Here is a 27187-nt window from a genome sequence, read left to right on the forward strand (position 1 = left end):
AATGAAAATGTTTTTTTTTTGTGTTGGCACATTTGCACATTTGGTACTGTATTCTATGAAATATATATGTGGTTTATTTTCTTTCTAAGTACCCAGCGAGCTTCTAAGCAGCACATGTATGTGTAATCTGTTGATTATAAACTCTCTCTCCCTCTTATCAGACATCTGATTGCCAGCCAGACGGTTCTCCGTGCCCCAGACTTTTTTTTTCTCCTCCAATCAGCAGGTGGCTTTGAGCACACCAGGAAGACGTGGCCGGAGACCTCATGTTTTGTCCACAAGGTGAATACAAAAGGACTTAAAGGTTAGGGTGTTGACAGTTAATAAATGACAACTATAAAAAGACTCTTCATTTCAAAGAGAGGGGAAACAAACGAGCGTGCCTCACCTGAAGGGAGCGCGAGGGGAAAGTCTAATAAATGCGGGCAAACAAATGAGATTTAATTACGATAGTACGAAATGTTGATAAATAAAGACAAGAATGCAGCGTAAGCAGGTAAACTGAAATATAAATAAATACAAAGCAAATCAGGGGGAGGACTTGCTTTGTCTCCAATTTTAAATTAGCTGCCACTGATTTCTCGCCAAATTCCTAATGTTTTGAGAGGGCCGAGAGAGCAAGGCCTAATGAAAAAGCTTATATAAATGCAAATTGCATTCTGTCCTATGTTAAACCCGGTGCCTAATGAAAATTGCCATGGTGGAGAGGCGAGACGGATGGCATGCAGGAAAAATAGGTCCGATCACTCGATAAACAGAGCCTCATACCACAAACTCATCTCGCATCCGCAAATCAACAGGTGAGCCACAAACGGGGGAGGCACTGAATTTATACACTCGAGTTTGTTTGTAATCTCTACACAGCATCTACACTGTTTTGTTGTTGTTGTATTTTTTTGGAACGGTGACCCACAGCGTTCCCGAAGCTTACGCAGAAAAGTAAAAGTAATGACCTTCAGGTACATGATGAAGGAGCAACATTAGTCATGATGTCACGGGTTCTGGAGTCTGGAGAAAAGAAAAAAAAAAAAAGCTGTGTCATGCCCTGCCCACTCCCAAAAGCACCTCTGCCTCACTCTCCCGTCTGACCGAAAACATCTCCTCTGGCTGCGAGGTACGAGCAGGAATAGAAGGCCATTACATCTCTGAATGGAAAAGAACAGCCTCACTCCATCTTCATCTGGACCAGACACAGAGCGAGAGACAGCCCTAAGTAGCACTGTGGGTTTGAGCAGGCTGAGTGCCAGGCATACACCAGGGTGTCTGAGTCTACGCGTGTGTGAATGTATGAATTCAAGCTAAATTTGGGGGTCGAGTGGGGATGTGCCGTTATCAGACTGCCTCTCGCCTCACACCAGATTTGTCCAACCATTTTGTTTTGAGTTCAGAGAAGGATATTTGGCAGTAAAGCAGCTGGGTGGCCTTGAACACAACTCCAAAGTCAATGGTCTGAACAGAATGGCGATGACACTTTCATGATACCCTCTGAGCACACTCTCAGAACCTCTCCATTAGTCTTCTGTCCATTTATACTCCTCTCCCGCGCACCACAGGTGAATCTAACAGCTCTCTTTGTCTTCTGCTGGCTCAGGTCCAGTGTTCTTTTCACATTTTATTTTCCTCATCGCCCACATTTGTCGTCCGCGAGAGAGCTTCGGTTGCATGAGTGCGTTCAAAAGACGGCAGATTGCAGACGTAGTAAATGAGTCATGTGCGTCACAGATGAGCCTCCCCCGGAGTGCCACCGAAACAGGTGAAAACAATAATCAATTGTGGGTTTTTTTTTTTGTTGTTTTGTTGTTTTTTGCTGGCAGCTCAACACAACCTCTTCAAGACAGCACCGGTGATTACCAAAGCTAAATTAGCACGCCACACCTGTTGAATGACGTTTTTTTTTTTTTACCTTAGTTGCGTCTGTGGCTGTGATGACCCATGTGCAGTTGGCGTTGTTGTCGTACTGGACCGGGTAGTTCGGCGATGTGACGACACCACCGGGTCCTCTCAACTGACCCCCACACATCGGTGCTGCAGGGGAGGACACAGAGATCAGTCACGTGCATCTCTTATTTTTGATTTGCTTGTGTGGCTGCCACTATTAAAAGAAAGTGCAGTCCGACAGTGTATCACATATTTCTTGTGTATTTTCAACAACCACCTATTTCTAATTTCTGTCACTTTAAGAGCGCAAGTCGTGTTCCTCTGTCAAGTTTAAGCAAATGTCAGTTGACAGAGAAACGCGACTCATCATGAGGACAATTCAATCAAGTCCATCAATCACACAAGTCTAAATGACGATGTTAAAATGCTAGATAATATCTCACCCACTCGAAAACTCCAAGTACACAAGATGTAGCCGTTTACATGCTTCCATGCACCTTATCTTGCACACTGTATGTGTTGGGAAATAAATGCATATACAGTATATCGATCATACCTTGGGTATCGCACTTAAATACCCTCACTGAAAAAAGGAAAGGGGCGAGATGTTTGCGTACCAAACTTGTAAGGACAATGTGACTTTTCTTATCAAGGCCCCCCCGAGGGTGTCTGTTCAACAATTAAAACACAATCCATAATGAGCACTATAAGGGCAGCGAGAGTGTACGTGTGTACATTTGTGCGCGACAGCCGAGAGTATTTGAAAGGGTCCGAACCAGCTACACCGATTTTAATTAGCTATGTCTGTAAAAGAGGACCTTTGGGTGTTCCGAGCCCCGCTCGGTGGCTCCATGCGCCGGCCCCTCATTCACCAAATCACCCCTATTGAAATGTGGGAAAAAAAAGGGAACTTTGCTGAAGTTAAGGGGTGAATAAAGTAATTAATTTGAGTTGTTCCGACATTGAGGGTGACCTTAATGGAAATAATACAGCGGAGATGAAAGCCTAGTGAAGATATTATGTCCACTTCTGTTTCCTTAAATCACAGGGTCCAACAACCCTGCGCGTTTGGTGACAGACATTAAAAGTACATCAAGTTAACCAGCGTTTAAGATCAGTATAAAGTAAGAACAGACAGAGAACTTTGAATTAATTGCACAGAGTTGTTCCTTTTTTTGAAAAATATTTTCATTGCTGGGCTAATTATAGCGCGGTTCGCTTAAACAATGCCCAGCGCTAATTTTCGGATACAGATCTTCAATTACTCCTGTACGTTTGATTTTCATTGAAGCAAAGCGAGGCAGAAGAGAGGTATTATAGCAAAGGTTAAATGAGGTCTTTTTTTTAAAGGGCAACATTTGCGGATGTCATGTCAGTCTTTGATTGTTTCTTTACATAAAGTGGGGAATCAGCCGGCAGGTGATAGTGTGGTCTGCACACATTCACGCAGTCTTTATCAATGTTTGTGCCTTAAAAGGGAAATTTGAAGAGCGGATTATCGGAACTAAAACAATATAACTATGTGTGATATGACACTAATCCTTGGTCGTCATTGTCCTCTAGGGATCCCTTTTCTTTTACTGTTATTAGACTAAAACATTGTTGAATTCCTGAGAGGACATTTAAAGGAACACTTCACTGATTTACATTTAGCTTTGTATAACTAGAACAGGGGCAGTATTTTTTAAAAATGGTGCTTCCCAACCTCAGTTTCCCCCGAGTTGAGAAATATCTTCTTTTCTTTGTTATGTGCCCACCAGTGACACTTGGTCCTGTTAGCATAACTGTTAGCAAAGATGGCGGACACTGTTTACATTGTGGGAATGAGGTCCCGTTATCCTACGAGTGGCTCTAAAAAGTGCGGAATTAGTGTTGCAGTTTCAAGCCTCGGACCAAGGCTCAGACAAAGTGTCACTGGTGGGCACGTAAAAAAAAAAAAAACTGAGGTTGGGAAGCACAATCTTTCAAAAATACTACCCCTATTCTAGTAATACAAAGCTAAGTGAAGTATTCCTTTTATTTTAATTGAAGTGAAGCAGCAGCGGCAACACTGGTAAAAAAAAAAAAGGAAAGAAAAATGTTAGAACACCAAAGAGATGCATGACGATGGTCTTACAGACATTATGGCATTTTAAAAGCTCTGGTGGTAGAAAGGGATAACACAGATAACACTAATGGGGGATGAGTGTATTGACGAATAGGCGGTAACTCAATGAATAGTTTTAAGGTTAATAAAAGTCAACCGGAATTTAAGTCAATGACCAACAAAAAAAAAATGTCATGCGAGCTTTTGGGATAGTGACAGTAATGATTAATTAATATGTTAATCACATAACATAAGAACTGTTTGGCTTAATCTCTTTATTACTCGGTAATTCACAATCACAGGGGCCTTTTGGAGAAGCGACGAAGCATTTAGCGCTGTTGGATCAATAAAACACATAATCAACTGACTCCACACTGCACTGACTATTTATTTTTTTGGAAAAAAAACAAACTTTGAGTGAATTTGACAAACTCGTAAGCAATCTGTTGCGCAGTGATACATCCAGCATTTACGGAGCAAAGTCAGTCATTTGCGTGCAATGTTACATCTTTGTTTTCAGCACTCATGTTCATCTCTACTGGCTTCTCGAGCAGCTAGCTGGCAACATCATGATCATGTTGGTTTCTAAAGTGTCCTTTCATTGAGTTATTATTATTCACCATCTACTACTATTATTATTATTAGTAGTATTATTATAGTAGTAGTAGTAACATTATTAATAATAAAAATAATAATAATAACAACTATTTTTAATGCATTCATAATGGTCACTTTATGGTGGAATAACTACACATAGGACATTATATATCTCCTTGTACTTGAATCTCACTCCCAGTAATGAAATAGAGTGCACTGAAAAATACTTTTGATTTTTCTTTCTATTGTTTTTTTTATCCTTTTTTGTTCAAAGAAACATCATTTGACAGTTTATTTCTCTGTACTGAGTGTTTAAAGATGACACTGACAATAATGGGGGGAAAAAAGCACCAGAAAGCCTTTTTTGATCCTATTTAGTTTTTACATGATTTACTGCTACATGAAACAAAGCCCCAGGATCATAAAAATCCCATAGTATTTAAAAATGAATTTGGATTTGTATTAATATATCATCCCCCAATTACTCAGTGGTGTGTGGCACACCTCTAATGGCTATTGCACATTGTGAAAATGTGTATTTTTGGACCATTATCACTTAGTATTTATATCACCATTAAAATAAAACACAACACAGGCTGTTGCGATTTTTGGTTCTCTCATCTCCGAAAAGGAGAATAATCCATCAGGTGAATTTAAGTCAGGTCACCGGGGATGAACACTAAAGCTGAAGAAGGCATGAACGCGGGGAATATCGTAGAGGGAGTCTGACCAATTCTCCTGCATGTCATGAAGTCGTCAGACGTGAGTAAGATATGACGGATGAGCTGCAAGATGCCAGCGTGGCTTAACAGCAGGGAGAAAATATATGCCGGCTGAAGGTCAAAGTCAGGCCAGTCGGAACATAGACCGGGCATCTGCACTGAATGACAGAAGACTCCTGCTTAGACGATCTAAACTGCATGGTCTGAAGTGCGCGGTGCATGCGCGTTAGGGCGTGTCCGACTCCAATTTCGCTACTTAAACGATTCTCTGCTGAGCAGATGGATCTGCTCGCGCACCCTCGGGTGCAAAGCACTTCCCAGTGGGTCGGGCTGTTTGTGCAACGAGCTATGAGGGTAGTTGAGAGTGAAAAACAGGAGAGATGAGCTGAGCTGGAAAAACTAAAGTGTGCAGCTGTATATTTTCAACACTAGATGGTTACACAAACTGTTACTTGCACTAAAGTTCATGAGGAATGAAAATAATGTAGAATGATGCATTCGGGCCTTTAAGTAATACAAATACTTTGTTACTGTACTTAAGTACAAAATTCACGTATCTGTACTTAACTTTGTTATTTATTTTTCTAGCAACTTTTACTTCACAATATTTCCCTTCATTACCTTTGTTACTTACTAAAACCAGAAGAAGAAGAAGAGTTGGTAATGTAGTTTTTCAGTTTTCATCCATTCACACACTTCAACATGGGGTTAAGTGTCTTGCGCAAGGACACAGACTAGCAGAGCCAGGAAGTGATCCTACAACCTTTCAGTTGAAAGACAACTCTCCCTACCACTGAGCTACCATGGCTCAAACCTACTATACTTTTTACTCCTAAAACTAAAGTACTTTTTACATTAAGACTTTCTGGTAAGACACTTGTACTTTTATACAAGACTGCAAGCAAACACAACATCATCATAGTCCGGAGAATAGACATTTAAACGGGGCTCATGATGACACTCCACCTCCGTTACACATGCGCATTGATGGGGAAAACCAAATGTGAATCGTTACCTCTGCAAATAGGCCGCTCGTCACTCCAGCCTACATAGCTGTCCGTCACTCTGAGGCAACTTATGCTCTTTGAGCCTTGGAGTTCATAACCCTCATCGCAGGAGAAATGTACTGTGGCTCCACGCCTGCAGTTAGATTCCACACATGGAGAGAGGGTGATGTAAAGAGTGATGTAAGAGAAACAACGGGGGGAGAAAAAAACAAACAGTTTACTGGAGGAAATGTATATATTGTTTGACTTCCTGGCTATGATTTCTAGCAGTGCTGCATTGTGGGAGATGGATGGCTCCCATTTGTCTGTGTTACAGCTGACCACTGATAGAAACAATGGCTCTGACAGGAATGAAACACCATAATCCCAACCGGTCATATCACCATCCCACAGAGGCAGCCTATTGGTGTGCAGTGGCTCAAATGGTAGCATATTTGTTTTAGCGCTCGCATTTCCCGACCGGGTTTGCCTGCTGTGGCTTTATGGAGCATGAAGTTAGATAATGCGAGTATCTGGTTTTTGGAATACAGGAGCCAACAGTGTCCCACAGTATGTCATTACACCCACGTCACTAACAAAGAAGCAGGAGATACTTATTGGTGTCATTTTTGAAACCAGATGTGAATTGGGACTGATCCATTATCCATGCACCCATTAATCCAGCAGACTACGGAAAGGAAGTATATATTTTGTACACAATCACATAACAATAGTCATAAAATAAAAACAATGGCATATTTTCTCGTATTTTCTGTCATTCAAAGTGTGCAAAAGCAGCCCGCTCTTGTTCAAGAATCTTTACATTTTCATTGACGCCGTGACACTTCGTTACTCCTGAAATCATTCTTCACTTGATTTTACCTGAAGTCCGAGCCTTTTCTTTTTCCTCGGTCTGGGATCCCGGGGTCTGGACACATGTTGTGTCCTTGGGCTACACCCATCTGAGACACTAATTGGTAAAGACAGAGGAGAAAAAAATCGATTAAGGAGACACTGACTTTCATTCTGCTCAAATATATCTATGAATATATATGTATATATATACATATGTATATATATATATATACATATATTTATATATATATAGATAGATAGATAGATATATACATACATATATATATATATATATATATATATATATATATATATATATATATATATATATATATATATATATATATATATATGTCTCAAACATGGGGAATTTAAGCACAAAGTTGAAAGTAAATGTTTAATCAACAACTCCACTTTTACAGTTTAAAAATAAAGAGCATGTTTGTCTCCATATAATTAATTGTGGCGGCGTTTTGATTATAGCATGCGATGGCAAGCTTTCACATTAATGGATTCATATTATAGGGTAGATTTAAAGGTAAGAGGAAAGGTTTCTCTGCAGGGGGTTCATTGCGTTTTACTTTTTCGAACGAGCAGATGTGTAGGGAGAAACAAAACGTACATATTGCACTGTGTGCCCACCTATAACGTGTTAGATTGTTTAAAGATGACAAAGCTCCCCAGTGATGAAACCAGCAAACTGTGCTTAGCGCCGAGTGCACGACAGCGTTCCCAGCACGATTAGCTTGTCTGCGTTCTACCTCTTGCCCACTTGTGACCAATAGTCACTTAAAGTTGATTTATCGCTACAAAACAAACGTAAGGTTAAAAGGCTGATTAGCAGAAAAAGCACTAAAATCTCCCTCGCATTTTTTCCTCATTGTCAAAGGAGAGCTTGATATTTGCACCGCACTTGGATCTATCGACTAACTCAGCAAACACTGTGACCCCCGCATAACATTTTTCACAGACAGGGTTTTATCCCCGAGCACAGTCCTGGTGGTGCTCCGTCAAATCATGTCACAGGGCACGGAATAATGGAGGGCAGAGTGCCAGAAGGGGTTCGGGGCGACCAAGAGAGACCAATCTAACCCGACTGAAGTGAGTCAAAGGTCTGCACCTGCTCGTTGGACACTTTCCAAGTTTGATTTAGTAATGATATAATAAATTAAAAACAAGGATCAAGACAGGAAGGATTAAATGTGTATACGATTACTGCGGAATGCATAAAAAAATGCAGTGTTATTCAGGGGGTGCAAGATTTAGGAATTGCTAGAGTGAGGAGGAGGGATCTGTTGACACATTTTTATGAAAGTACTACTTATTGAATATAAAGTTCATTGCTTTAGATATACAACGAATAAAAATAAGACTTTTGTTTGAAAACCGTGTATACTTCTGTAACAGTCTGCCCGTCTTTCCATTAAAGGTCACACACAGTCAAATAACAGGGCCATAAAATAGAGATGGAAGTGGAAAGTGGAAGTGGAAGGAGGTATAGTGGAAAATAAAAAAATGCATTAAAGCAACACAATTGAAGCGAAAGAGGAAGAGACGCCGATTTTGTTCTAAGACGTGACGGTTAAAAGCAGAAGTGCAAATCAAAAATGGCCTTGAGGCAGGATTACCATAAGTACACCTCTAGGTTTATCTACAGGTCGTTCCTGAACCCTCAGGCATTCTTTGTGCCGCTCTCTCTAGTCACGTGACTTCAACCTTCAAGCGGTTAACGTGCCGGCCGTTGAAATGACGCCGGGTCAGAGGTGGCGACAGAGAAAACAAGGAGCGAGGGAACCGATTGCAATTACTGCTGTCCATTTGCCACACAGGCGACGGTGTGTCCTTTTTGTTTGCGCCTCTTACAGTCAACATTTACTCCTGGTGAAGGAGTTCAAACGGAGAGAGAGAAAACAAAAAAGGCATCAGAGTTGAGAGAAAAGAAAAGTGCTATGTGTCTCGTCGGTAGACGCAGATATTGTGGCATATCTCATGTGTCAAGGTTGCCGTTTTTCCTTTCTTTCTACAGAGCCTTAAATCACTCGAGTCCCGAAATAGTGTATTTTCTATTTTTGTTTTTATAGTAGAATCAACTCTTCATTTCCTATCGCAGTGGAAGCTGCTGCTTATAGTAAAATACAACACGAGTGTCAGTCAGCGGTGCGATGGGGGTAAAAATAAAAGTGGCTAGGTCCACGGTTTTCATGCCAGTCATCTCAAGATCTTCTGCCCAGAGGTCATGGCAGTGAAAACAGTGCTTGATTCACGTCTGCAATTAAAGATTGTCACTTACACACTGAGATCTTGTGATGGTTGTCTTTGCTCGGCAACATCTTCACACCTCGAGACTTCAGTTCGGTCATCTTCTTCACTGTGGAGGCACAGAGGAGAGTGAGACGTGTGCAAAACACATAAAATACTGGACTATATATATATATATATATATATATATATATATAACTGAGCTCATGTTATTTGGAAGGGCTGCTGGGAACAAACACATTGCAGTATTAGTGATTTTTAGGTGCAGTGTAGAGATAAGTGTATTTTCATACAGCGTGAGGTTTTTAAATCGCTGAGTTTCACAATAATTGTGGAAAAAAAAAAGAAGAAGTAATCACTGCAAAATAACCAGGCTCATCTAAATGCATATTTATTCATCTGTTGAAGAAATACCATCAGCATTTCTGTGTACCCCGTCACATTCGCCCCTGCTTAATTACTCTGATAGTTCCTGACAATGGAACTTTTTCTTGTTTTGCACAAATGTGTTTTGATGCGTAGCTCACTTTCTGCTGTATTTGAATTCAAAGCCAATTTTACTTTTAAAAGAAAGGCTCTTTTTTTTCTTTCTTTTTTGAAGATTTGTTACCGTGTCTGCAAAAGAAGGTATAATCACGCTTCGAGCGAGGAAACCAAGCACTCAGGTGGCAGCGCGCGGCGCCGCTTCCTGTGCCATGTATGAAGGACACTGGAGAAGAAAAGCAACAATGCCAGTGGAGATGTTTAATCATCACTAGAGCAGGCTGCCACTGTGGAATCATGGGAACTGTCATGGAAATGCCTGGTGGGGGATGGTAGACATGGACTCTGTTTAATCTCATTAAAGTATTAGTCTCCCATTTCTCTCTGATCTTCTAAACATATTTATCTGACATTGAACCTGTAATCCCACAGGCTTACTCTATTTTCTTTTCCATACTTTCCCTGCCTCTCTCTCTCTCTCGCTCTCTGCTTCCCTATCACCTCTTAGGGTTTCCAGCGGCTGGTTGGAGGTGAGATCCATAGAGATGACCTTTTTTTCTGGATGAAGTAATCCTTTTTCCCCTGCTCATCCCGTCTAAATATCGACCCTTTAACCCACTAAGAGTAATGGGTGCGTGGGGGGGAGACAGGCTTTTGTGCATATGTGTGCGTTTGTGTGTGCCACAGCAAAACCAATAAGTGGCTGTGATGTTATGACTAGCCCTTGTATGTGTTTGTGCGATTCCAATTGCAGCTATTACAGCTTGAAAACAAGCAAAACACAACATGACTACTACTGAATACTTTTTTATTCTTTATTCTCTTAGAAGTAGAAGGTGATGCAAATTCAAGATCACCTCAAGAGACCCAAGACTGAGTGACAAATCTGGAGTGTACACACAAGTGGAAATGACATTTTCGTCTTCACAACCGTTTCCTCTCTTTGTCTTACCTTGGTACTGAGCACTGAAGCCTCTCAGCTTGTGGTTGCCATCAGAGGTAAAGTGCAGACGAAGCCAGTTCTTGCTGCTGATGATGGGCGAGGGAAGGTTGGGGCCAGTGAACCTGTAGAGACAGGAAGACACATTATTTTTTTGGTAAGCGTCACATGAGAATGCATACAAGAAACCAACTTTTCCCGTCGATTGCCTGGTGTGTTTTTGATAACTGCACTAATGTTTCACAGTTAACATGGCCATATCACATAGATGTGTTAAAAGGCTGCTAAGAGCTATTAAAGAGAGATTCTGACACTCCAGAAAAACAAGACTGGGGACGACCAGCTATGGCATTTGCAGAGAAAGTTCATTTTATTGCAGCATATGTGCGACTGAACTGCCTGTAATATGGAGGGCAGGTGCTAAATTATTATTTCAATTGTTCAATACATACTATGGGTACTCATCCACTGAGCCTTCAGTACAAGAGAAATAAAATAATTACATACAGAAGGAAAACTGGAGAAGATAGAGAGGCTGTTTCCCCTGTTTCCCTATGTACTGTATAAGGTAACACTGTAAAGTACCAACGATATTATTCCAGCTAAACATGGTCACAGAGAGAGCTACAAAGTGTGGAAAAGAGAAAAGGAAATTGGCATATATCAAAATGCGAGTCATTTGGCTTCCTCAGCCACGCGGCAACAAGAAAAAAAATACGATGATGTGGATTGTGAAACTTGAGCATTTTTTGACCTTGGCATCCATTTTTTCCTCATGCAATGTGCAAACGTCCATCCCTTCACTACTCCCATCGACCCGGTTAAAAGATTTCCACTGCAAGCGTACGTCGCTGACCTCAAATGGTTAAGGTCAGGGTTGAGCGCACGGACGAGGTTGAATATATTCCTAACCGCAGATGACTGAGCCGTTTTTTCTGTTTCTTTCTTTCTTTCTTTCTTTCTTTCTTTTCAACAAAAAGAACAACGCACAGCAAGGAGAAACACATGTATGCGTGGGTGCGGCATGCATCAAACATCCCACATACTAAGCGCAGACGTGGATGAATTCTGCTGCTCCTTGCACATATGAACGCGGAGCCCTTTGCAAATGTCTGAAGCAATATTTGATCCATTGCTTGATCCAAGTGTTAATTGAAACGTATATTATTACACAGGCGAAAATAGAAAAGAAAACATACTAAAGCAGCTTAGCCTTGACTGTGTCTTTCATGGAAAACAATGAGAAAGATTAGAATGCTTATATTTTGGAACCTCAATAATGCCGACTCATGGATTCCTACCTACTGTGGGTGCACTGCTGGACACACGGTGCTTCAGGTGACACATTTGTTTACACTGTTGTGCCCCGAAGTCATTTGCAAGCGCTCCTTACAACTGACATGTCAAGGAACAACATTAAGTGTCACGTCATGACCAAGGGGAAGGATTTATGACGACAATGACCTAATCTGAAACAATCTCCCCCTTAACAGACAACAGTTGATTTAGTCTGACCTCGACATTATAGCTCCCTGACACGTCATTGATGAGCAAACGAAACACAGTATACAGTATATCACACACATAAACACGTGTTACACATCATTGGATTGTTCCCTTCATTGCCAATAATGCCTTTAAACATGGACATAATTAAGGCATTTATTGGATTGGGTGATTATTTTTGTTTCCTTTCAACATGGCCCCGAGGCTGCAAAGGAAACATGAATAATAACCTATAGTGTAAGGCCATGTTGAATGACACTGACCTTGATTTACAACAGCATGTACACGGCAGATAAAGTGAGCTGGCATGCCTCAGGTTAAGTTTTATCACTTAACGGAGGAAAAGGAGCTCATGAGGGTTTGGAACATATCTGTTCAGAGTGATACTAACAGGACGGAGAAAACTACAATCACCTCTGGGACCTGCAGCGGCTCAATAGCCTTGGTAGCAGATTCTACCTATGAATTACAGTACACACACACACACGCACACACACACACACACGCACACACACACACACACACACACTGCAAAGCCCAGAGCTGCAGGCAAAGCTGTTCACTTGTATTGAGCTTCTCCTCCTTATACCATTGGGACAAATGAAAATGTCCCTTTGAATTAAAGGGCAATTTGAGCCAGAATCAACTTTCATTAACATGCAACAATAAAGACTTCAGATTCTGATAAAACGCGGCAGTGGCAGAGGATCAAGGACTGATGGATATGCCACTAAGGATTAGGAGATTAATACATATGGGATGATGGATGAAAAGGCCACCGTAAATATCATTTTGACCCAAAGTCACCTCTGCTTGTCCTCATTTCCTCATTAACCCCCGACTTTATTTTCTTATGTATTTTTTAATGCTTGAGATATCGATGTTTTAGGGTGAAAGTGACCACGGGGAGCAACAGGAAAACTCTTGAGCAGGCTGATGGAGGTCTCCTGAAGGGCTACTTCTATACTTCCTTTTCACCTTCTCTCTCTCTCTCTCCCTCTTTCTTGCTTTTCCCTCACTCTTGCCGACCATATTAGATATTACGCGGAAGTGTCTTGAGAGAGCGGGGCTAAATCACTTTTCCTTTTTCTGGTCCCAGGGCTCCTAAGACCGAGTCAAACTTCTGATGATTGTCCAAGAAATGTGTATTTTGGACAAGGCAAGGTGATCGGGGGGCAGGCGGTGGGGCTCCTGACTGAGGGATCTGAGCTCTTAACCGCACACTGACACACATACATATTTGGGGGGGGGCTAGAATTAATGCAGCTATTTTATGTCGTTGCATGCTGCATGTTCATCGACATTATTGTCTCTCAACCAAACAGAAGACCCAGTTTGATGGCACGACAAAGCAGCTCGGAATCATGGGAGTTGACGTCTAGACGGACAAACAAGTCACGCTGTATTTGTGACAAATACACGCAATGAAATGCAAAAACAAATGACAACAAACACACAAATGCACAAGTTATAGCTGTCATATACAGTAGTATACAAATGTGGATGCACATTTTCTATTGTTGCCTTTTCTGACACGGATGGGTAAAGCGGAGGACGTCATTGAAAGGCAACCAAAATCACTCTGCTACCTTGAATATAAATATGGTTGTGATTTTAATAGATTTGAAAACATCTTCTCAAAGCATGTATTTAATTAAAGATATTGTAATGTAGAAATGTTACTTTTCTCTAAAATCAGACGTGAAATTGATATTAGGAATACACATGACTAGTCAAATTCCATTCTACGCATCAGTAGCCCAGAGATCGTTCTCATACTGATGCGATGTGACTCATTAAATTGTTAATGCTCTTCAGGATTTTGAACGAAGGTCGTCATCACCAGGCAAGTCAGTCACCTTACTTCAGTGAAATGGGCTTTTTTTTTTTCCCCGCACTTCATAGACATTACACCGTTCCATGTCAGCGCTTTTCTGGTCGCGGGGGCGATGGGTGGAGTTTGGGTGTCGTAGGTGGCTCGGGATGAAGTGTGTTTAATCACGAATGTGATCCCGTAACGGCATGTGACGTGCTCACGTGTGGGAGCGTTTGCATGCGTTGCATTTGCTGTTTTCGGCGTGAAGAGCAACGCTGCTACAGCTCATCAATCACGGCTCTGCTCAGTATGCGAGTCCTGGCTCATATCAGAAACGCTGTGGGTCACAGTGACTTTAAAGCCAAAAGTTTTAGCATTTTAATGAGGCCATGTGAATTATTGCACGAGCCATATATGCAAGCACGCATGCACAACCTATTGCAGATATGTTCACCACATAAACACATCGTATATGCAAATATCCATAAATTATCAGTCCTCCCTCCCTTTCATCCATTTTCACAAACACACACGCACGTGAGACATCTTTCTGAGGTAGGAACTAATCAGTGTAGAAGACCCTTAAGTCCAGAATGGCAGTGTTATTGTGATGGCAGCAGTGCTGTGACCTTCAGATGTGACTTGCACTCCGGGTTTAAATGAACAACCAAAGCCCCCTGCTTTGAGACAACACTGCCATAGAGCCAATTAATTTCTTAAAACAACAACTGCTCAGGCAGTAAAGACATCAACCTTACAGTTTACGTTATGGTGCAGCATTATAAGGGGCTTCTGGACAGTGTTGTCTCCTGGGTCTGTGCTGGACCGAGTTGAGGGAACACGGTGGTGCAGAAGACAATGAGAGCAGCACTGGCCTCTCCAGTAAAACTGCAGCCCCACCAGGACCAACACGCTCATTCTTCCTTTAAACTCCCTGGTCCAACAGAGCTAAAACGTCTGTTTTTCTTCTTCTTCTTCTTCTCCTCCTTCTAAGCCCTCATGTTTTATTCATACACAGACCTCTGGCCCCATCAGAAAGCCTTGTTAAATCTTCTGAGGGATTCCTTTCTTCTTTTTTCCCACAACTAATTTTCTGCCCCCACTGAACATATAATATGAACTGATTGAAAGATATTTGAGGGGGAAGAACAACGTACCAACCTCCTTCTTGACTTCTTTCCTGTACTATTTTCCCTCCCTAAGATTTCAAGCTTTCCTACAGAGTCATTTCATAAACAATTGATATAGAGTCAATGCACATGCTTTTTTGAGGTACATCTATCGTACTTAATAACTTGTCATTGATAAATCAAATTGGCTTAGATCTCTTGTTCAAGGACAAGACTTGAGAAAAATGACATTAACCTCATTCACATCGCTACCATACTGTTTCATTTTCACCTAAAATAAATGAATAGTAAGCACAGAAGAAGAACATTGGCATAGTTTCAGCCATGGCAATAATCTCTCACATGAACAGTGTGAATAATGGTATGTAAAGACCAACAAGCTAATGTCAATGAGTTCCTTAGTATGACTGGTGTTGCAGTCATAAACACATGAAATTTGGAACATTTCATGTGTTATCAAAAGTTCAAAGACTTGCCAATAAATAATCAATGTTAGATGTCGGGTTTGCTGTGTTTACGAACATTGCAACAGCTGTATGTCATGCTAAAAACAAACAAACATGTACATACGTCATAGTTCAAAGGGACGACGCCACGTTTCTCTTTGGTGTGAAGATACTTTCCATGCTAATGTGTTCAAATGCAACATTCTCCCAAAAAAAACAAATGACCCACAAGAGAGGACGGTGACCCCATTACTTCATCCACCAATTTTGAGCGTGTCTGTCTGGAGAGTTAATCTGTTTCCTGCACCATGACCCATGAAATACAATGGTGACTTCGGGAGATATTTTGGAAACGGACAGAAAAAAAAAAAAAAGGATACAGACGAGACAAAATGGGGCAGAAACATCAACTCAAATGGCTCGAATAATGAAAAAAAAGAAAAAGAAAAAACACAGTGCCACATGTTCTGCAGTTGAACCCAATAGCAATGTGATTTATTACCGCAGCTCTAAAAGTCAAGATAGATGCAAACAAAGTCACGGCGAGCAGAGACGCAGGACTGAATAGCTGCTGAATGGACTGCAGGACAATGCAAATGAGGAAACCAAACTGCCTGAGATTATTGGGTGTTTGCTTTCAACAAATCACCCACACGGGCACAATTTACTTGTTTGACTAAGCTGATGCCAAAGGCAAATACAGGTGTTGACAAAGTCGAGGCTATTCTCTCCATTTATTCCCCTTTGTTTAATATCTTCTCAAGCACAGCTGACATGATCACCTTGCCAAAGAAGGTTGGCTGAGACACAAACACACACACACACACACACACACACACACACACACACACACATACATGTATAAACACCATTAATCACATCACACTACTCCAAACAAAATCTGTGCACTTCTCAATGGTTGTAATTGTCTGCTGAGGGTATTGGATTGGTGGTTAAAAAGAGGAAAACACACACACACACACACAAACCCAAATGAGTTTTCAAGGTCAGTCTTAGTGGCAGTGATAATAGAACCATCCCTTCAGATCAGTCAAACACAACAGTAATAAAAAAATGCCAATAATATCCGAGGGCCGATTACAAGAACATCATCCTTCGCTTCCCGAGGAGGCTGGAGGAGATAAAGGTAGTTACAGAGGAGAGTCCCCAAATCATGATTCTGAATGATTGACAATTACAATTCAGTTGTTTCACTTTCCCCCCCTCCATAACGCCGTGTAGTGCTTGATACACATGAGCGGAACGTTTACATTAAACATTTATTTTTTTAGTTGTTCTTGTTCACAGGTTGCAAAATAAGCTCATTTGTATTCTTGCTTAGAGTCGGATGGGATAATCAATACCACATTTTATTGCTACAATAAATATGAAAGTACAGCTGCCTTATAGCTCAGATAAGCTTAACAGGAAGGCTGGCAACAGGGAACGATAGACTGGGAAGGTTGCAGTTAAATAGTTGAAAAAAGAAAAGAAAAGAAAAATCATCTCACCAGCTCAACAGTGAACACATTACATCTGGTTTGTTTAATCACCGCAATACAACGCGTCAAAATAAATAAAAACAAATCAGACAACCTGTCAGTTTAAGATGGCAATTATGCTACACTTCCCTTTCCCACCCCTGTCTGTCTCCCAGTCTCTTTCTCCCTCTATTCCCTTGTAGTCTGTGTGTAATGTATGAGCTGTTACTTTTCAAAGTATGTCTAGGATGACTCCGGATGCAGGAGGTCAGGTAAAACCTTGCTAATGATGTTGAACCGGCATCACTATCAAATCCCCCACCCCCCAGAAAAAAAACAGAGCCAGCACACTGTAATCCCCTGATACCAGAACATCCTGAAATAACCCCACTTAAACTTTCACATAAATCCTTGTGTGTGACCGTACGTCCATCTCCATTACATGGAAATATAATGTAAAAGTTCAACCTGTTGCAACCTTTTTGACATTGCAATTTTGATATGATTTTTCAACAGAAAATATGGTAGACAATCATACTGTATATGCATAATACAGCACTTAAGCACTAAGATGGTGCCTCCAGAGTGGCAGCACTCACTACTATTAGAGCTTATTTCTTCCATACCTTAATTTCTGTTACCTTTCCTACTTCCTACCTTTTTTCAGTACAAGGACGCTGTGCTTGTTGTGGCCCTTTTACTTGTGTTTTTTTCATGTTCGAATAGCCCACGGATCCATGACCTCATTGTTTACAGAAGGGATCAGCTTTAAGAGCTCCGGTACACAGCTTTGCTGCCTGAGGAGCAACCTGGTGTTCCCCATGAGCTGAGGAGGAGGCGACGGGGAAGCCGAGATGCAGCCCCGCACCGTGTGAGGAGGAGACGTGCCAGACCGGTTCTCCTGCCTGTCCATCATTATGGGAAATGGAAGATTATCCCCTTAATAAGATGTATGAATTATCGGCGCTGACTCGGCATGGGAGGGCGTACCGACACTCTGCGTCATGTTGTTTATGGAGACATGGCTAGCCAGGGATAGCCCTGACACGGCCACCGTGCTGGATGGATTCCAGCTGATACGGGCAGACAGGGCGGCAGGGAGTGGCAAGAAGAAAAGAAGAGGGTTGGCAGTGTTTGTGAACGCCAATGCCAACACCAAAGAGACATACTGAGTAGAGATCGCTGTACCCATCAGGGCAGATTATGTTTTTCCAACAACAAACCCTGGATTCATCCTGTCATGACTCCTCTTAAGGCAAAGAAGAGGGCCCTTAAAGTCCTCCTGCAACAACTTGCTGCAACTTCCCTCATCTGCACCCACACCCCACCAGCACAACCCCCCGGGCACTCCAATCCGTCATTCACACCTACACCCAGATGAGAAACAAGCTTAGGAAGATCAAGCCAAAGCCTGCAGGTCCTGATGGCGTCAGCACCAGGCTCCTCAAATCCTGCGCTGACCAGCTGTGCATGATAATGGGGATCTTCTTTAACATGAGTCTGAAGCTGTGGAAGACCTCCCGTGTGGTACACCCCACCCCAAAGTCCTCAGCAGCTACAGGCTGTTGGCACTAACATCCCACCTAATGAAGATCCTGGAGCGACTGGTCTTATTTCGTCTATGCCCCATGACGAGAACAGCGATGGACCCACTGCAGTTCGCATACCAGCCTGACATTGGGGGCGGATGACGCTGTCCTCCACCTGCACGATAGAGCTCTTACTCAACTGTAGAAGTCATGTTTTTTTGATTTCTCCAGTGCTTTCAACTCCATTCAGCCAGCACTTCTAAAGGACAAACTGGAGCATGCCGGAGTGGATCTCCACTTTACATCCTGGATTGTGGATTACCAGACCAATCAACCCCAGTATGTGAGGAACTGAGGATTGTGTCCCCGACATGGCTGTCTGCAGCACAGGGAATGGATCTGGCTCCATTCCTCTTCACCCTGTACACTGCAGACTTCTCATCTTGTGGACTGGTGCCTGCAGAACTTCCTCCAGATCAATGTAGGGAAACTAAAGAACTGGGGGGTGGTTTCCATAGAAGAAGACACAACACTAGTGAACATCCAGGGAATGGACATTGAGATGATGGCATCTCATCTCAACAGTGGACAGGAAGAGGCTGGGCAGACTGATGAAAAAAAAAAAGCCAGCTCAGCCGTGGGATGCCCCCTTGACCCAGTAAAGGTGTTGGGACAGAGGAGGATGATAGCCAAATTTGCATCTATGATGAACAACCTCTCCCAGGATTATCTTATCCTATCTAAAGAAACACCATCCAACACTTTACATTCTTTACTGTCTACAACATTTCAGTGAGGACAGGATTTGTGATTTCATCATATTATGTCAACGAGATGATGCATCATTTTTAACATGTGCGGCAAAGATGAGTGCTGTTAGTTTATGGAAATATAGGCATCATTTTTTTTTATTATTTCTTGAGGTTTGTGTGGATATTAAATGCATGCATGATTTAACAGCAAACCATTAGTAACAGCAACTAACTGGCAATCATAAAACTTAATGGCATCTAAACCTATGTTGCTATACAATCTGCTCATGTGCAGTTTTTATAATGAAGCCATTGGAAAGTGCAGTGTCAGAATTTTTCCCTTTAAAACAATAAGGCCCGAGGCTCCCACGTATTTAAGGCAGTAAATAAAGGTCGAAATAAAGTATGAAGCCAGCTAATTAACTGCAAGTGGGGAATATATACACTGTAATAACAACCATTAAAATCTATGCATGTACTTTTTCAGAAACTACTGGTGAATTATTCAGAGGTTAAACAGTTCATTTGTTTTTCGCCATATTGTTTTTTTCCCCCCATTTTACTCAACACCATACACAAATCAACAAATACTGTAAAAACATACTAGCAATGGGTTAATCATTTAAGTGACCGGGGGGAGGGAACAATCACATTGTTCCCTATGAATGGCAATGGTTTCCTTATCTCTCACATTGTTAGTTATCAGTGATTCTCTCCTTAATTACCACTACCTGTTCTGGCATCTTTCAGACCATCTATTAAGGGTTGTATATGACTACACAAATAAGACTAAAACTCTATTTTGTGCCAGCACAAAGTTGCTGATAACACCAACACAGATAAATGGCCATTTTTGTCAAGTCAATTTTTTATGCTCGCACCTGTTCCAAGACCTAAATGATGCTCCAAATGCGCCAAATGCACATCTCCCATGGGTAAAGTGAAGTAAATAGATTTGTGATGCAGATCAGGTGAAGCCCTGCAGGTTGTTTTTTTTAAAGAAACACCATGGAATATATTGGATTTCAGTAGTGTATGAAGAAAATAGACAAAAAAAACAGACTTGTGTTGAATTGTGAAGTCTATTTTGACAGAAAATGCAATCCTGAAGATTCTAATGATGATCCGTTTATCCAATCCATGTCACTTATCCTTTGAAGGCCACGAGTGGAGCCAGGGCTGCAGCAATGATAGCAGAATGATTGAAAGTGCAATATGACTAAGCGCAATATTCAAATCAAAAGACAAATATTGTGACAAAACAGCTTTGTGGTGTAATTTAAAATACACTGGCCCAAAAATACTTCCTCTTTAGATGAGAAAATAAGCTTTGTTTTTCAACAGACTCCAAATAATAAATTAGCATGTCCATCATACCAATTTTGAAACACAAAATCACAGTATTTGTCGAAATCGACACAATATCGTTTGACCATTGTTGTGCAGCTCTAAGGGGAGCTAGGGCCAGTCCTAGCTGACATTAGGTGAGAAGTTAGTATTGGTAGTCTATCACAAGGCCTTCATACAGAGACAAACAACATGTCACACTCACAAGAAGTCAATTTACAGGTAATACCGTATGTGTGTGCCTTTTTTAGGCTTCTCCAAAATGAGTGCTCTACTCTCTTTAACCAATGTGAGATATGAGTCATGATGTTAAAAGGAAATTGTACTACTATCACCTGCAGTATGCAGTCTTTCCTGTAAGGTTTCCCTATTATGTGCATGATTACCTTTCGGGGAAAAAAAACTGTCTCCAGAAACATGAATCAAACAAAAAGAGGAATTTTGGTTTGTTATATCTGAGGTCACCCTTTCAAAAAATGATTGTCCTGTCCCAATAAGGCCACACATTTGGTGTTAATAAGCCAGTGAGACAAGCTGAAAAACCATGGTTTGATGCACCTCAGATAACCAACCGGTGTCATAATCTCAGCCACGACTCACTCAAAGTCAGACGATGCGGTACATTACACTCCTACGTCGCTGTAAATTATACACCTTGACTTTTCCCGAGATCTGTCAGATACCGCAGCATCGTAGGTTGTGAGAAGTGACAAGAGTTCATGAGAATTCCCGGCCACCACAATGGCAGATGGGGGAGGAAGGTGGGAGGAAGGACAGAAAAAAAGATAAGTAGCTTTCCGTGGACACAGGGAATGAGTCAGCCAGGTAACAAGTGGGTGTATGTGAGTGTGTTCAGTGCCTGTTTTTTCCTCATCATATTGGTGTTTTGTCCACACAGAAACTGCATTTTGGGAGACCTGAAATAGTATTTTTTGGGAAAACGGAACAAATACGCTACTTTCAGAAAACGATGATGTCATAGTCCCATCTCGCTCTCTCTCTCTCTCTCTCGCATTCACTGTCACTATCTACGTCGCTGCTGTCGTCATCCTTCACTTGTGTTTGGAGATTGTTTGGCAATCCCTCCTACTTTTTTCCCTCCACTACTCCATCCTACTTTGGGGACAATATGGATGCCACAGCCACTACAATGTGCTCCGTCTTTCTCTTTCTAAAACATGAGTGAGCGGGAGGACGGGGGATGAAACGGCCAAGAGCGGTGTCGCTGTTAAATTGTTCATTTATGCGCTGTAAGTAATTTAAGCAAAGGTGGACAGGAATGTGACAGAGAGTCAGTGTGAGAACAGAGAGGTGAAGTGACAAAAAACTAAATCTCAAAGTAAAAGCAGATGGCACTGCTGATAAAGTAATGGTGAAATAAAAGCACTCAAACAACTGTTGTGTTTTGGCAGGGAACCGAGGTGTGAGGTTTGTTGGCAACCCCTGAGAGCAGCTAATGGGGCTATTTGCTTAAATAAAGCTAAGGAAACTGATTAAGGTAGAGGGGATATTAAGGTGTATAGTAGAAGTGGGACAAGTTCTCTTCCATTATATTCACCCTCACTGATAGAGCCTCATCTCTTCATCCATTATCCTTTATTGGTCCTTAAGTCTGAAACTATTCAAGGAAGATAAAGCATACTGTTGTAGTCTTTTATAGTCCAGTTATTTATTCAGCTTTTAAATATATTTATCTCCACCGTGTGCTTTGTTTTTTCCTCATTTCGCTTGCCCAAAGTAGAGAGAGGATGATTGCAGGTAAGTATTACAGACATCAATCGAGGAAAGTGGGAAGAAAATTGGGGACACCTCGCGGTATGAGGAAAGAGGAGAGAAGAGGCTGTCTTTTATACATTACCCGTGACCATGAGCGATTTGTTGTAAAACTACCCTCCAATTAAAAGAGAACTCTCCATCTGCTTACTCTTGAGTCAGCACTGACCTTTCACCCTCCCTCCCCCGCCTCACCTCAACCATGATATATGTGCCGCCTCTGCTCATTGCAGGTGTGTGTTACATTATAGAGAGTGGAACGCACCGAGCGACTTACTCATGTGACACCACGCTATATAAGGAATTGTAATCATATGGGACATTACAGTGTCCAGCCTCGCCTGTCGCATGACCAAAGAACTGAGAGAAAAACACAGCCTTTCATCGTCGTCTTTAAGACAAAAGCCAAATAAATACCCGATATTTCTAGATTAATGTAGAGTGCTTGCCTGCTCATGTTCTTAACAGTGGGTCATTGGAAAAAGACAATTCTTGACGTTTCTTGACTGTAATCATTTCTAGAGCTCCTAAAAAAAAATAACTGTCAAGAAGATGAGGGGAAAGAAAATTGCACACACTGTGAATGACTGCACCACTTCAGCCATTCTCTTGCTCTCTGGGCTTGTTTCCAACTTTTAATGCACAGTGTCCTTCATTGGTTTAACATGACACTGCTGCCGATAATCGCGATGAGCGACGATTATTGCGACGTGTCTGTGTACATGCGTCTGCACTGACATGCGTCTGGTCCCTATTGTGAGGCAATATACAAAGATAAAGATGCATCCTGCTGTATGGTACATGTATAAATAATATGGGTGTGTGGAGGACACTGCAGTGGATGTGGTCTGCAGGAAGATGCATTATCCTCGTCCGCGCGCTCGTGTCATGTCATTAGGATGGGTGGACAGTGACTATACTGCAAAACCCTGGGGATTTGTGTTGTAATAATACAAGGCCATAATACATATGGCCAGTATATAGACATTAAAAGTGTCGGTTTAGGCCACAAATGTCATTTTCTGTTCTTTTCTGGCCCAAAGGATCTGTCAATTGAGGCACGTGTGCCACTCTCCATGGAAACCATGAAAGACAATTATATCAATCTTTGCCTGTTCACCCTTGAATTCCATCTTGATCTAAAAGGCTGCAATCGGCTGATACAGTGACATTCAAAAAAAAAAAAGTGTAAACATGCCTTCATTTCACAACAATTACCCTCTAGTTGTTAGGGTGGGGGACACATAAATCATCCCTTTGACGTAAACATTACAAACACACGCACAGACAAAAACCTGGGGGACTCACTCACAAACACATTCACAAAAACTCACAGGGGCTCTAACAATGTTAAAATGAGTAGTATAAATCACGCTGCCCTGTCTCTTTGGTGATTATGAACACATTAATCAGTAGCATGTCTGCCAGTCATGTGTGGGCATGCCAAGCAGAACAGGGAATGTTGGGGAATGGAGTGAGGTGATAGGTGTAGGCCGGTAAACACTTATTGTATTGGTCCTTCAGCTCACTGACGCCATGACCTTTGACCTCTTGGTACAGTAGTAGCATTGCAAGCCGGATGGATGAAGCCTGTGGCACATATGAGGACGATGGAACACCAAATCTAATCATGTCGAAGTGTAAATCCTCATGTTGAAAAGAAACATCCGGATGGTTTGGCTTTGATTCGCATGTACGCCTTTATTTTGAAATATATATTTTTTTTAATTTCCTGTGGCCCTCAGTACCACATGTGTCTATGTGCAATTCCAGATTGCAGTCCATCAGTTTTTGTGCATATGCAAAACATGCAGAGCAACATTCTCTGACTAGAACCCCAAACACCAAATGAAACACATCACCCTGTATGCACACACGTCTAAAATTGCAGTCACGCATAGAGACACTTGTAGACCAGCAGCTGTTTGTGTACACAGACGTTTTTTTTTTTTTACTGACAGCCGTCTGCGCGTCATCCCTCAACGTCCATTCTCATCACTCCCGACCGTTTCGTTTTGTCAGGGAGACGCCACAGCGGCCGTCTGCGGAACAAACAGCATCTCATTAGCCTCTCTCTCGCCAAATAGCCCCCGCTAATTGGTATTCTTTTCAAAACTTCACATTTCAAAATGGTAAAGCACCAGTAATAAGAATGACAGCAGTAACATCAGTTAATTGGGATAGGAGAAGCCTAATGGCGTGACAGAGGCAACACTGCTGGCACTGTCCTTAATTTCCCTCTCATTAATATTGGAGCGATAAGCAGGAAACACTTAAGAATAATGAAAATAGGTTATGGGGTGGATGTGTCATTTTTTGGGACACTTTTTTTTGGGGATTAGAGACAAAACGGTAAGATATATTACCATTTAACAAACCCTTTATCACTCAGCTTATACTGTATGACTGCTCGTTGTACTATGTCTCTTTATAATATAAATGTTTTTTTTGTTTAAAGGTTGAAAACGAGATTATTTTTCTGTGAAAACCAGGACAGACGGTATGTAGAGTAGGAGTAACAGTATTTGAGCACATCCGTTGTGTAAAAAAAGACATACATATGCTACATGATTTGCTTTATATCAGGACTATATATATATATAAAAAAAAAAGTTCCATGCATTTACTACCTTTAGGCCAACAAGGAATCAAAGCCTGAGCACGCCTCAGCTCTGCCACGGTGGAAGTGATTACAGTCGCCGGGACACAAACCTTGTGTTAGCTGTCAATCTGCATCGGTCTTTCCCTGACAGGCGGAAAGCCCGCGGTAACACAGTCACACATGGTGCAGTACTGAATCTTGCTTTTCCGGGAAAGAAACAAGGCCCTGAGTTAGAGCCCTTTCCCAGCTCAGTACAACGAGTCAAAGTCACCGGAGAGTAATTAACGAGAGCGAGGCGGCAACGATTTGCCTCACTATTGCATTTCACCCACCTCTCACCGACAGTGCGAAAAACTGAAGTCCGGTGAATCATTTCTGCTTAAACCGACTTTCTGTTTCCTGGAGGTTAGAATCCTACAGGAGTTGTACAGACCCGAGGTGTTGCCCGAAAAAAAAACATTTGAAAGAAGAGTGTTAAGAGCTAATACTTTCTCATTGCTACATAACATTCTTATTTTACACATTTACTCTCAGAATTCATTGTTAACATGTATTGTGAGGATGTCAAACAAGAACAATGGTTCGTCTGTAAGCGAGGCAAGCAAACAAACAAACAAACAAACAAACAAACAAACAAATAAAAAAAATGCCGCCGCCGCCACCACCAGGCTGTTTGTTTGAACAAAGGTAATCAAAAGGTATTTTATCACCCTGGGTAAAACAAGTCTCAGCATCGTCTCAGAAAGACAAATGTTACATCTCTAAGTGATATGACATCCCAGAAGTAATACCCAAAGCAGATCATTAACCACTGCTGACGGATACTGTATTTTTAACAGCAAGGCTTATAGTTTGAGTTAAAATCAATGATATTCATTTGCCAATGCCAGACTGATCATTTACTGCGTATGCTATGAGATGTGTAAGCATAAATCCCGTTTATTTTCCCGCGGATTAGACGGCGCATGAGATACCGTGCAGCAGCTATGCATATGAAGTTCCTTCTCTCTCCTCCTCTTCCTTTTCTTTGTCTCATAAGTAAAACTCAATCACAACAAACAATCCCACCGGACTCAATTAGCGAGAGTTAAATAAATGGTGTGACTTTAAAGCCATGCCCATGAGCACCCAAATGATATTTCTGCCAAAAATATATCTCCAGTGTGTGTAGGTGTCGGTGGGAGTGCATGTGTGTGTGCGTCTGTGTGTGTGTGACTTAATGTTCACACTTCCTCTGTCCTGGGATCTGCCACTGAGCTCCCCGAGCAGCAGCGTGTGCTTGATAATTAGCCTCGAATTCACCACTTCTGTGAACACACGCCTGCGTTGGCAGAGGGAGGGTCGCCTCGGGGAAGAGTGAATGCTATGAGTGACTATCATCCACACTCCGTATCCAGACACAACTAACAATGAACCCTTCTGTTAGTGTGAAAAAAAAACAAAAAAACACACATATACACATATATATATACATATATATATACACATATATATATATATACAGGCAGTGAACCCACAGGAAAACAAGGCTACAGTTCCAGCTCGTATCCATAGCAGCAACAATCGGACAGACTTTGGTTTAGGCATTCTATGATGAATACGAAGCACAAACGAAAATAAAAAGGCAGATGATTAAGTAAGTGAGCAGCAGGCTCCTGGTAATGTCCAAGCACACTGTATTTAGCCAAAGACTGTGTTGCTTGCAGGAACACTGCCCACATGTAGCAACATGAATGAGACAGAGGGAATAAAAACTTTATAGAGAACAAAACGAAGGGTCACGGAATAAGCAGCGAAATGAAAGATAACAACTGGAATTATGCATGCATTCTTTAATATTTTTGGGCCTTAAAAAATAATTCTCTGTCTCTTGGCTGAGCACAAACTATGAATTAAACAGAGCCATTTGACTATGGACCATGGTGCAGCTGCTCAGGCGGGGAGTGTTTACGCGGGATTATTGGAGGCGATGAGCCAAAGATGAGAATCAGATGAGAAG

General features: G+C 41.7%; 1 protein-coding gene across 1 annotated transcript in view; it reads right to left on the reverse strand.

Moving 5' to 3' along the window:
- Window positions 1-27187, reverse strand: part of csmd2 (CUB and Sushi multiple domains 2) — a 222569-nt gene that overhangs the window by 113050 nt on the left and 82332 nt on the right. The window contains exons 6-10 of the mRNA XM_044052677.1: window positions 10819-10931; window positions 9415-9492; window positions 7152-7239; window positions 6299-6423; window positions 1904-2025 (exon numbers count right to left, since the gene is read on the reverse strand). Of these exons, the coding sequence (XP_043908612.1) occupies window positions 1904-2025; window positions 6299-6423; window positions 7152-7239; window positions 9415-9492; window positions 10819-10931 (526 nt within the window). The remainder of the gene's footprint in view (window positions 1-1903; window positions 2026-6298; window positions 6424-7151; window positions 7240-9414; window positions 9493-10818; window positions 10932-27187) is intronic.

This window comes from Solea senegalensis, linkage group LG20 (genome assembly GCF_019176455.1).
Source record: "Solea senegalensis isolate Sse05_10M linkage group LG20, IFAPA_SoseM_1, whole genome shotgun sequence".
In the NCBI taxonomy this organism is placed as follows: domain Eukaryota; kingdom Metazoa; phylum Chordata; class Actinopteri; order Pleuronectiformes; family Soleidae; genus Solea; species Solea senegalensis.